This window comes from Centruroides sculpturatus, unplaced genomic scaffold, assembly GCF_000671375.1.
Source record: "Centruroides sculpturatus isolate CEXI.00-Female unplaced genomic scaffold, Cexi_2.0 scaffold1391, whole genome shotgun sequence".
Lineage (NCBI taxonomy): Eukaryota > Metazoa > Arthropoda > Arachnida > Scorpiones > Buthidae > Centruroides > Centruroides sculpturatus.
In genome coordinates, this window is record NW_019385589.1 from 63,373 (window position 1) to 77,430 (window position 14,058).

Consider the following 14,058-nt stretch of genomic DNA (forward strand, 5'->3'; position numbering starts at 1 on the left):
ATTATGTACGAAAAAATATATTAATTTATCCCATGTTGAAATTTTTCTCCGTTGCGTGTGGCTTCGCGTTGAATTTTCGTCGATGTTAAGCCTAACGAAGACTATTGTATCGTTAAAGATTATTTTTTTATTTTGTACAAACAAAATAAATTTATTAAAAATATAAAAACAATAAAAAATTATACTTCAGATGTTAAATTAGTATCAAAAACGTAAAATATTTCAGTAACCCAAGAAATAGCCGAAGATTGCATCACCACAGCATTGGAAAATTTAAATTTGCCGACTGGAATGCTTTCGGATAACCAGCTTTCAGATAAACGACTCTCTACTGTATAGCTAATAACACAGGAAACCTCTGTAGGAAAATCTCCTTGTTTATATTAAATTCCATTACTTAAACCCCGAATTTAGCGCGAGTCGATTTTTTAACGGAAAATAAATGGTCGAAAAATATCGCGTTATATTCGGGCTAATACGGTAATTTATATAATACTGTCTAGACGATAGAAATCTCTCCGTAGCGTGGTGCTACGGACGGCGAGAAAGTAGTTCGGCTGCCCGACGACGTTTTACGTAATTATAGGAGTTTTTTTACCTTTTTTTACGGATACCGTCACAATTTCTTCACAGTTTTATAGGAATTGTAATTATAGGGACCGTAATTATAGGGGGGGTCTACTGTATTATAAAAAGACGAATGATCTCTGTTTATTACACTAAAATCTACTGTTATAAAAANGTCGAAAAATATCGCGTTATATTCGGGCTAATACGGTAATTTATATAATACTGTCTAGACGATAGAAATCTCTCCGTAGCGTGGTGCTACGGACGACGAGAAAGTAGTTCGGCTGCCCGACGACGTTTTACGTAATTATAGGAGTTTTTTTTTTACCTTTTTTTACGGATACCGTCACAATTTCTTCACAGTTTTATAGGAATTGTAATTATAGGGACCGTAATTATAGGGGGGTCTACTGTATTATAAAAAGACGAATGATCTCTGTTTATTACACTAAAACCTACTGTTATAAAAAGAGAGAATTCTTGGTAAGAATTGAGATTTACTATTTGGTATTTTTTCTTTATTATTTATTAAATTTATTATGCTATCAATTATATTCAGCACAACTTACCCCAATTGATGAGACAAAACAGAAATGATAACGAAACATTGTTTTGTACTATTTTTTTTTTCACTTGGAGTATGTATGCACTGAGTCTTCTCATACCTATGCTTCTGTTATCAGCAGTAATATTCATCGTATTTTCAAAAAGATATATTCACTTGTCAAAGAGATAAACAACGACTGTGAAGAATTGAAATTTATTTTGGAATGCCCATGGAAAAGAATTCGAATTTACGTAAATAATTTGAAGAAATAAACGAATAATGGAAATTTTGAATAAAATGATATACATTTACTTTCTGTATAATTTTATATTATTTTATATGAAGTCATCTTTATATAAATGAATGGTATGGTGAAAATAGTCTGCGCAGCATTGTCAATTATATGTTCTCCGGGTTGTGTTGCAGTTGCTTGGAATTTGTCTTTTTTATCTACATTGGTAAGAACTTATATAATATTAAATTATATTAGATCATATTATTCAAAGATTCGTTTTTTTGCAGATATATGATAATTTCGTATTAATCGGAAGATTTTCATCTGTATTTATTTCATTAAAATACAAATTCAAAGTATGTTTTAACGTTTAATTTTCAAACTTATAATTCGTCAGCTACTAAAAGATGCCAAACTGTCAATAAGTAGTTTAATTGCTGTTTTATTTAACTATTCAGTAATTCACAATCTATATAAAGGCTTTACATTATAAACTAGGATTGGCAAGTTCACTGTTAATAAAGTTATTAAAATCTTATATCCATGAAAAGCAAAATTTTAGTTTATTTCATGTTTAAAATATGTTAGGTTTCATTTGTGATACTAAACCCTTTTAGTTTTGACCTAGATGAATCCAAATGAACATAGGAAATGGCTCTCTTTGTGGTAACAATAAAAAATATTTTTTTTATTTAAATTGTGTTTGAATATGTATTTTTCTGTGAAATATGCTTTATATTGAATATAATTGTTCTACCTGTGTCCGAGTGAATAGAACTACTGAGCACTCGTAGTGAATGTTGGGTTAGTTCTTGACTAATGGGCTGTCTCGTAAAGTTTTCTAAAATACATTGACATGTCTAACGTAAAAATAATAAAGTTTCTTATAAAATGTTTTTCAAAAAATACTTATTCCATCGAAGAAACGCTATCATATGTGGAAACTTTTCTTGCCCACGTGGCCTGTTGCTTTATACTATGAATTCAAACAATTAAAACTGTATAGAAACTTTTCTTTTCGATACCTGTGAGGTCCTTACTCACGCTGAACAGATTTTTATTGCAAAGATACAGATTCATGGGAAAGTAAAAATAAATTATGCATATACAGCAGACTATTATAAAAGTAAGACAGCATTACTATAAATGATGGAGTAACTGAATGAAATTTGAATAAGCACATTGAAAAACACTAAACAGACATAAATACCTTTTCATATATGAAATATATAACATTGACTCCCTCCCTGATAAATGGAATTTAATTTAATTGCTTAGTTTCCTAAAATCTATAATTAATTATCCCTTTGTTTCCTTTAATCTTTATCCTTTAATTTCATCGTTTGTATATATAAATCTTTTATTCTTCTGTTCTTCGAAACACTCCAAACAAAAGGAGTGACGATTTACTTACACTGGGTTAAGGGACATTCAGAAGTTAGCGGAAATGAGCGGGCACATCTGTTGGCGAAAAGGGCCGCAAGGTCCATGCCCATCTCACTAAGCTCTCTTCCGACAAGCCTCATTAAAGCCAAGTTAAACAACACCATAATGCAACTTTGGCAACACCGGTGGGAATCAGAGTATATAGGCTGACGTGACTTCGAGTTTCTACTGAGTGTTATGGACAGACAAACTATGAACTTCTACCAGCCCAACTTCGCCACCTCACAATTCATAATAGGCCATGGAAACGTTCGAGCATATCTGAAACGATTTCTTAATAAAAAAAGACTCAAAATGCCTCTGCTGTATCGATGAGGACGAAACGCAAAGCACATAATTTTCTTGTGTCCAAAATATAAAGTTGAAAAAGGCTTCTGGCAGGCACTCTGGCTAAAGTTGGCTTTCACTAGCTTTGCCAGATGAAAGATTTCCTTACCAATCATAGGACCCTCCAGGCTTTCGAAACCTTTAACAGGGCGACAGACATCTTGAAGTCCGTTAGGTAAGCGACCCTCCTGGTAACATTCAACTCGGGCTTGCATTTGTGAAGGTCTGCTCTGGGACTATGTGTCTTCGGCTGCCCCTAATTTTGTCTGTGCCTCAAGGCGTTGCAGGGTAGTCTTGTAATGTTACACGGGCATAAATTGTGGCACCGTTCATTGTTCTTTGTTTTAAGATGGTTGGTGTCTTAACGAAGCGTTGGTCACGCACCACTGGACCTGAAGGAACAATGTCATTGTCTCTGGTCCCTTTACTGAAAAATTTGTCGCTCGCGTTTTTGTACCCTCCATGGTCATGGAGGTTCTCTCCCCCTTGATAGGGGATGTACATACCGTTAGTTTGTGTGCAGGCCCTTTGGCGAGGTAGCCGTTAAGGGCCATTTTGCCCGGTTTGGGGTTGTTTTTTGTACAAACAGTTGTTTTCTTTTGTTCCCTTTCATGGAAGATTTGTCTATATTCCCATTCAGATTGTACATTCGCGCGTGATTGTTTGTTGAGATCCAACACAAGTCAGCCTTAATCGGGCTCCTACTGCCTCAAAACACGGGCAGTTATAGTCTATACCACTGTATTTTGGCTATTTGTACTTTTTGTGTTTAATAAATGGCATTCGGCAGGTGCTCTGAGATGTCATATTTCACTCTTTCCTATCTACCCTTTTTCTTCTCTTCACTCTTCTCACTTCTTCTACAACTCTTCATCTTTCCTTTTCCAAGGCTATACCTATTGGTGGTGGCCTTCTAATCCTTTAGTAAATGTAAATGTAAATGTATTTTTATCCAAAATTCGTAGTTGTTCCCGGTAGTTTCAATTTTTCAACTCTTAAATGTGATATTATTATTCCTTTATGTCTTATATCTTAATTTAATATTTATCTGGTATACTAGTACTTTATCAATTAACAAGACTTATTTTACTGGATTTATGTATGCAAAAGTTTTGTCTTACACATCAGAAATAATATTTATTTATTTAGTTCACCTGTGCACATACACTTTAAACTTGTGTTTGGACCTCTTTTCCCTTATCAGCGAGCATTCAAAGACACTTTGTACAATTAACAAATTAAATTTATTCCGATTTCTTCTTTTAATGTCTTACTTTTATAATACTTATCCATGACTGGTGTATCTCTTTTTCGGTATTATTATTTATTTTATCCGTTTGTTTAATTATATTGATGTGTTCGTATAATTGTCTTTATTGATTTTTCTTCTTTCCTTATTTTTACCGTATTTAAGGCCAAGAACACACATGCAAAAATGAGTGGCAGAAAACTGAATCAGAAGTGACGCTTCCAGTTCAGTTTCTCTTTTACGCTTTTAAGCCAGGACACACATACGTAAAAAATTTTGGCCGAATAAGAAACGGAAATGTGACAACGTCATATGTATTGTAGTAAAATAGCGCCGTGTGTATGTAATGATGTTATTCATTGCTGGTTGTATTACACTCGATCATTAATGATTTTAAGAAATGATTTTATTAAAAACGCCAAAAGAGACGCTGGTGGTTTAGGAAACGACTTCGAAAGCGTGATTTACATGGATTTAATAATTCCTTGATTACGGAACTACAATTTAACGATCGACAATACTATATACAATAAGTGAATTGTAGTTTTTTACATATCGTTTTTTGAGGTTATTACATAGTAATAAATTTTAAAATCGATAGAGTTCTGAGAATGTGACCATAATTATTCAAATATTTGCTTTTAAAAATAGAAAGAAATATAAATAAAAAAAATACATGATGAAAAGGTGTGATATCTGCTAGAGATCGATCAGCTGTAACTTTCCAGTTTGTTAATCTTTTATACTTTGTAAAATTAGTTAGGTCTTTAGTATTCTTTCATCATAAAACGTATAATTTTTTTGATTTTTGCTATTATGTTTATTATAGGTTATTTGGAACAATGTAAAGAATGATTTTATGAAAATGCCAGATAATAAAAACGAATAGAAAGCAATTGCTAAAGGATTTCAATCTTGTTGGCAACTATTACACTGTTGTGAGAGCATTGCTGGCAAGCATATACTAGTTCGATGTCCAAAAAACAGCTGAAGCTTAAATTATAATTATATAGGATCATTTAGCAAAATTTTTTTTAGCTGTGACTGATTATGAATACAAATTTATTTCAGAAGAGTTTTGTTTAATGGGTGCTGAAAGTGATGGTGGATTTTTCAAACAAGTCCGTTTGCAAAATAGCTTTTAGAAAAAAAAAACTAAATCTTCCAAATAAAAATATATTATTAAATTTTTATAAATTATTTCCATATTTCTTTGTTGAAGATGAAGCTTTTTCTCTTAAAAAAATTAAACGAGACCTGGTTCAGAGAGATCAGCTTTCACTCATCCCTAAAAAGTGCTTAACTATCGCCTTAGAAAAGCTCGAAAAATAGTATAAAATGCTTTTGGAATTCTGTCAGTGCGCTTTAGAGTTTTTAAAAGTCTACTGAATTATACAGAAAAAACAAACAAACAATAAAAAATAACAATAATTGCTGCTGCCCCCTAGTTTTACACAATTTTTTATTGACAGAAAATGTAAGTATTTACAATCTACCAAGATTCTTTGATTATGATGATGATTATTTTAAATTCCAACCAGGTTTACGGCGTCAAGATAAAAATATTAATTAATCACATTGTTCCTTTGAATCTGATATTCATGGTATACATGCAAAATCTTCGCGTGACGAACAAGCTATTATATTTATTTGTGTAATAAAGGATTTGTACCATGGCAGAATAGTAAGATACATCCAAGTGTTTTATAAAAAATTTTTTTTAAACAATTTATTTTGTATATGTCGATATTTGTAATTATACAATATAAAGAACTTAAATTTTTCATTAGTAATAATTAAAACAATTTTATAACTTTAAAAAATTATTTTATTACTTAGAGGCTAATTACATCATATAAAATATTTCTTATGACCTTCAAGGTCCAACATTAATAAGTTAAAATTTTTTTCGCATTATATTGATTTCTTGCATCCAAAATTTTAAATCTTAATTTCAAAGATTCGTAAAATAAAACAATTTTATCAAGCTCTGACACATTACCTAAAATTGAAAATAAATATCTTATAAGTTTGTCATTTTTGAACTATATTTTGCCTATATTCATAAATTTGAACTTACAACTTTTATCCAAAAAACTATTTAATGCTGTTGATGTTGATTTTAATGATAAAAAAGAGATATTATGTAATCCTGATTAATACAAGTCACTGATCTTTTTTGTTGCTGGCCAAAACTGTTATTTGAGTCACTGCTTTGATTTAGTCTGAAACAAAATCCACGCATTAAAAATCTTATTCTTTTTCATCAAAATCCTTTTTATTATTTATTTACAACTTACTCATCTGACTCAATTTCTTGATTAGCATCAATATTTGGGAGAATTTCTGTATTATTCTGGTCATCTGGAAAAATTTACAGGTGATAATTGTGTTGACTCTGTGTCAACATAATTAACATTTTGAATAATCATTGTTTTATTAATTATAGTACTGAAAGAAATAAAAAATTACCACATCTAAATAATTTATGATGAAATTTAAAAAAAATTTTTCTCTAACTAATAATTTGTACTTGTAGATAAGAATAGCAACTATATACATACATATACAATAACTAAATATAGATAATATTAATTAAATATAGGCCTACATAATAACGAATTATTACAGTATGCCTATATGAGAGAAGTTTCAAATCATAGAAATGATGTCAAAAAGCTTAAATTAATTATTAGTGTTACAATCAATTGGTACATTATTTTTGTTTAAACACGAGTTTGATTACATTTTACTGCAATAATTAATTCACTACTTTAATATTTTCAAGTGACAAACCAAATGATATAAAACCAATACCTTTTGATAAATATTTATATTAGTCAATGATGATAAAGTAACTTACAAGTAGATTCTTGTGGTGTAAAGTAAATGTATTAATACTCACGTTTCTTTACTGCCAATATATCCTATAAATATATTATCCTTTAAAGTAAATAATTCCTATCGAGGCTTATACATATCTGTACTATCACTGCCACTAACGGTGCTACAGTTTATTAATTATTTTTTTTTGCATGTATCTGTCCCTTTGCACTTTCTATTTTTTCTCTGCCACATCTGCTATAATTTAGAAAATTTAAATTAAAAAACCTGTGATTTAAATACTAGGCCTGTATGTCGATTTTACTACACCTACCTGTTTTTTGAAATTAAGAACCAACAGCCGTCAATCACTTTGCTTGTACATTGTGTCCTTGTATGCGACATTTTTTTGTCATGGAGACACTGATGGGGACGAACGTATTTTATGAACTCTTCTATTTTAATGATTTTTCGCATTTTAGAAACCGTAATAGTTGTACGGTTAACCCTCATTACCGCCATTTCTTAAATAAAACCACGTTTATACTTTCATGTCACAAAAATGGCTTCTCTTTATTGGGGGAATTTTGGCGTAAAAAGTAAAGACTTTTAAAGCTTTTACAGAACTGAAAATAGAATAGAGACATGCTCTACTCTATTTTCAGTTCTGTTTCAGCCAAAATTTCAGAAAAATTTTCACGCTTTCTGTTTAATGCTAGATTTTACGCCGAATTTTACGCATGTTTGTTCCTGGCTTAAGTTAATTTCGAAACCTTTCCTGTTACAGTGTTCAGCCACTGCTAAATTTGCGTATTTTTCCTTAATTGCTAAAATATCTTCACTTAATTTTTTTTATTTTTTCTTTGTTCCTCCAACATATGTTTTCTTCGGGTTACAATTACAATTAAATCAATACACTAATCGTTTTTCTCTGCTATATCAGATTTTTTTTATTTTCTATAATATAATAGAAATATATTTTAGTTAAATTTATTTTATCGAGTATTAAATTAATTCTACTTCTTACTACTTTTCTACTTTTCTCAAATGACTTCGGTACATACCTTAGTGTAACGAATTTCTTCTCTTTATCCATTGATTTTGATTGTTTGGCATTTTATAATTTTTCATTCCATTTATTCAATAACCGTTTTGTATAATCATTTTTCTCTTTTTGGTGTTCTTATATTACTTGTTTTTGTCTTATTTTATTCATATACATTTTAAATATGTTATATTTCATACTAACAGAAAAAACAGTTTTGTATTAATTATACTCGGTACTTATGATACAGGTGAACTAAATAAAAATATTATTTCTGATCTGTAAGACATAAATTTTGCATCAATAAATTCAGTATTAAACGTCCCGTTTATTGATATAGTACTAGTTTACAATATAAATATCCTAAATGTTATACGTTGTCCAATTTTTATACTTTGCTATCTTATCTTACAATTCAGAAAATGAGATTTGTCTGGTCTTCTTAAAACAAAGGTATTAATTTAATTTAAGGGGATCGTGTTGTCAAATCTGCCCATAAAGAATGCACTTTCAGGTGTCTATCCACGTGATCAACCTTGAGGATTTACTTATCCTTTACTCTTTATTTTATTTTTTTATGATATTTTACTACTACAAATTTTTTCACATTAATTCAGGAGTTATGGAGGCTATTTCATATTTGACACCAGATGTGACAGGTCAGGAAACGTCTGAGAGACTAATTAGATTACGTAACAGACCGATCACGTAGTATGACCAAGTTTTTTAAAACTTAACTGTGATATTCGGGGTTACAGATTTCTTTTCTTTGAATGCGCACGGTCTTGTAGGGAATCTCTGGTAACAAATTAAAAAAAGAGTTAGAGAAACGATCATTCCAGATATGACTCTTTCAACTAATGAATGATAACAAAGAACATTCATTACAAAATAGCAACGAATTGAACCTTAAAATAATTCCAGGATAATCTATTGCAAATTCGAATGTTTTAGATTTTGAAAGGAAATCTTCCTCGGGATTCATTAAATCGAAATGCAGAAATAAAACGTTTTTAAAAATTATTTAAATTACGTATAAATGAGAATTTCGTAAACTAATTCTGTTTAAAATTATTTTAAATAATTTAAATCGATTTAAATTTTTCCAAAATAATTGAGCTATAATTAAGCTATGCATGCTAACTTATATAGAAAACTGGTGCTAGCCTTATCGAAAGCTAGAGCCAAATGCAACTTTTTTGTGGAATGCAAAAATTACAATGTATTTCCGATGTCCATATATTGTATTCGGCTTCCGGTAGGATGTAAATCCTTATTACCTAAGTTAACATTTTTTCAAAAAGCTGTTCGTTTGACGAAGAAAGTTATACATTCTAAAATGGAGTATTTAATTAAATTTTTAAATGTTCTGTTTCACAAGGACCAGAATTTACTTGTGTACAAGAATAAACAAATTATTTACTTTCAAGAAAGGGTAGAATGAAATCGCACAACAATTATTACAAGAAATTAGATTAGATCAAGAAACAACAACAAAATATGAATGTACAACTTTATCCACAATTGATTTTTTGGAGAAAACGTCAAGAAGGACCCCCAATAAAACGGAAAAATCGATGAAGATCGTCTTCATTGAAAGTTCGTCCTGACTAGAACTGGGATACGTTTCTGACTCCGAAGACTTTTCCCCAGGTTACTCCCCTCCATCCTGTCACTGGAATAGACCGAAGTTCAATACATCAACAAATATACCAAGACCTTTCAGACTTTTCCATCCAACAATCTCAATCATCAATTTACCATGTCATGAATTCAAGTTCTGAACCTTTACAAGTTTTCTATCCTTTTATTCTGTACAACGTATTTATCCGCTTGCGTATTAATGCAAACCGACTCTCAAGAATAGGACATGCGATAATAAATAATATAAAATACCAAGTCTTCATAAATTCCAAATAAAAATATAAGATCTCAAATAGCTACTCCATCCATTTATGTATGAAGAATCAAATTATCATTGCAGTTATGCATGAATTGTCTTTCAAAATTTTAGCCAGTTTATGCTATTATTTCGTGAAATTCCAGAACTTACCTTAGCAGAATAGGACCAAAACGTTGGCAAATTCGAAATAACAGGCATACGAATAATGAACGGTAGTTGCACAATGGCTCGCTGCAAAAATGCCAAAAGTTATTAAGGAAATCTACAGCAATGGATCAATTAAATTATCTCTGCTCGAATCCGCTCCAGCTCCAAGGTAGAAAACCCATTGCGCTTGACACCGACTGGGGATAACTGACACTGTTCTTAACTCTGAATCGATTTGTATTTTAATTTAAATTTTACTTACTTACTGTTTGTAATAAATCTACAAATTTGTAATTTTTTAATACTAAACGTGCATAAATTCTATTTCTTCTCTTTAAATCAGTTAATAACAAGGATGAGGCCAAAGTTTTAAACGCGAAACGTGTACGTTGGACGTTAGCGCCGCTTTCCTGTAATCAAAAAAGATTGACATTGATGTTTGGATAGTCAGTGGAATGATGCTGGACATTCCAAACACCATTGTCAAACTTCTATACTTACAAAAAATGCAGCGCTGAACATCCGATGTACACGTTTTCCCGTTTAAAACTTCGGCCTCGACCTTTCTAATAATTGAAACCTGAAAAACGACATGCTGAACCAACCAAAAACTTTTGATTCATTCATAAATATTCTGTACACTAAAGTTATTACTAAGTTACCGAATTAAATATGTTATCTAATTAATGAAAAACTACTTCATCTTATCACTAAATTTAATTTAAATGTATTAAATAAAAACAAATGAAAAAAATTATCTTCACAATAAACTTTATTTTATAAATCACTTTAAAATACATAAATTATCAATAAAATTTTTGTCGACATATATTCAATCGAAATTTTTAAACAAAATTATTATAATATCCAAGATGAAATTCATAATCTTCTTCCGAACCAAATGTTACCCTACATTTATTGCAATGGTAAGTCGAATTGACTGATGAATTGTGTTCTTCTAATGCCTTATGGGTGCAAAACAGTTGAAAACAATGCAGTTAAATGAGTATAGATTATGCATCATATGATGGGCACCTAAAAACGCTGCAGTTGGAAATTGACTATTACACACAAGAAAAAATTAATCCTCTGTATTAAGAATAAGTGGGAAGATGCTAAAATAGATGATTTTGTTTTTCGAAACGACAACTGCTGTTAACATAAGTGCTGGGAAATACATTTAAATAAGTCGTTTTTTGTCACTTCCTTTTATTCTGAGGGAGAAGTTTTTATCGAATATTTCACAGTTGTTTAGTATTTCCCTATGATGTCATCTGCAATGACAATCTAATATCCATATTAAAAGAACATTTATTACATATTTTACATTCGTAGAATTTTTCTCAACTGTAAAATCTATGATGATAAGTTAAACACGATGCGTTATCGAAACGTTTATTACATATTCTCAACGCTTAGGCTTTTTATCCCATGTGGATTTCGATATGACTATTCAAATTACTCAAATCAGCAAAACATTTATTACATGTCATGCACTTGTACGGTTTTTCTCCTGTGTGGGTTCGGACATGGGTATTCAAACTGCAAGAATGAGCAAAAGATTTATTACATGTTATACATTTGTATGGTTTCTCTCCAGTGTGGGTTCGGAAATGAGTTTTCAAATTGGAAGAATGAGCAAAAGATTTATTACATGTTATGCATTTGTATGGTTTTTCTCCTGTATGGGTTCTAATATGATTATTCAGATTGGTCAATTCAGCAAAACATTGATTACAAGTTTCACATTCGTATGGTTTTTCTCCTGTGTGAGTTCTGAAATGAGAATTTAAACTGCTCAAATAAGCAAAACGTTTATCACATATTTTACATTTGTATGGTTTTTCTCCTGTGTGGGTTCTGAGATGACAATTCAAAGTGCTCCATTGAGCAAAAGATTTTTTACATGTCTCACATTTGTAGGGTTTTTCTCCTGTATGGATTCTCATATGACAACTTAAACTCTGTTTACTAGCGAAGGACTTATCACAAATTTCGCATTCGTAGGTCATTGTACTATCTACGTCTATCCACACCTACAAAAGAAACACTGTATTTTTGAGATATTCATTTATATTGCAATTTATCTTAACTCACAGTTATTAGCTACACACACTAATGCTAATTTATACGTGTTAGCATACAATTTATCATGTTTACAATTGCTTACATAAGGATATATTATTCAAGTATAAACATATAATATTTCTCATATTCAATTGTTTAGTTTATTTGTGTATGAAAGTGAATTCTAAAGCAGACGCATATTATATTGTAGTACTGGTTAAGACAAATATAACTTTACCATAGAAAGAGTTTGCTATTGTGAAAAGAAAAACGAGAATGGTTTAAAAGTTATCTTTAATGTTTAGGCCAAAAAATCTACATCGTGTGTACATTAAAATGTTAAAAAGTAAGTTATAAAGTAATTAAACGTAGAAATGTTATTACATTTTTCATAGCGAAATTACTTTTGGCCCATCTTATATTGTTACAAACTACTGCAATGTCGATTCTTTCCTAAATTACTGAAATAGAAAATTTATTCTAAAATGTGTGTCATTTCACAGTTTTGTTTACAGTGCCATTTGCAGTATTATGTCAAAAACTATTTTGATAACTTAATTTACAAATATTGGCTTATTTGCTGGATATAAAAAGTTTTCTATTTACCACAGCTTTATAACGATCATTTTGTAATTTACCTTTCTTTTAAAATTTAGTTTGAACATATTCGTGTATTACTTCACACAGAGATTTCTAAATTAATCGAAAATATTTAAATGACATTAACACGTAATTAAATCACTAAAATTATATATCAATTAACTAAAAATATAACTTTTTAAAATGTAATTGTTTACATTATTGTACAAACAGAGCAAACAATGGCTAATAATAAATTCAAAATAATTATTCTGATCAGGCATTGCTCCAAACTGTATTTATCTAAATTCAAGAATTAGCATTATAAATAGTAAACGTACGTTTAAAAAATCGATATCGAATCAATACTTAATATCTAGATAAGTAATAAAAAATGTAGGCTATGTCTAACGTTTTTATCTCGTTTCTCTAATCCACCGTGTAAGATACTATTCATTTAATAATTGTGATTTCACTTAAAACAATACAAAGTTTTAATTATGAGAGATTATTCTAATTTTAAAATATTTAAGATACTTACAGAATAAAATCAGTCGTATTATTACTTTCAATTTCTTTCGATTAATAAGAACAATTTCCTTCGTCTTCCAACACTTACAAGCACACACACCACAATTATTTAACATAATTTGCATAATCAAAAGCTGTGTTTTAATTTTAAATAACCATAAATGTTATTGAAAATATTATTTTTATATATATTATTATTTTATAAATATTACTTTGTGTAATTATATTTAATAACAAGTAATCCGGATTTTGTTATTCGATTGAGAAAGTGTTTCACGTATACACTTTTTCCTTCCACACTAGGTAAAATAATTGTTTAAATGTTAGTATTTTTAGCGAAATTTTATTTCGTTTAATATTTGTTTTATGTGTATAATTACAATGCAATCCAACATATTTTATATGAATAATAGAATGAAATACATATTTAAGATTAGACTATTTAACTATATGCAATAATTTTTGTACGGTATGGTATTAAATTTATATGAAAGATATTTTTGAATAACAGATAAAAAGAACAAATGACATTATTGCAATGCTAATTCAATCTGTTTAACTTAATATAAGTGAAAGCAAACTTTATTCA

At 29.8% G+C, this 14,058-nt stretch overlaps 1 protein-coding gene across 1 annotated transcript in view; it reads right to left on the bottom strand.

The window, feature by feature from the left end:
- LOC111640386 (zinc finger protein 91-like) overlaps positions 1-13,568 on the bottom strand; it is a 59,373-nt gene extending 45,805 nt beyond the window's left edge. The window contains 3 exon segments of the mRNA XM_023386397.1: positions 9,276-9,303; positions 11,577-12,328; positions 13,480-13,568. Coding sequence (XP_023242165.1) covers positions 9,276-9,303; positions 11,577-12,304 — 756 coding nt within the window. The 5' untranslated portion in view covers positions 12,305-12,328; positions 13,480-13,568.
- Between the last annotated feature and the right edge of the window lie 490 nt (positions 13,569-14,058).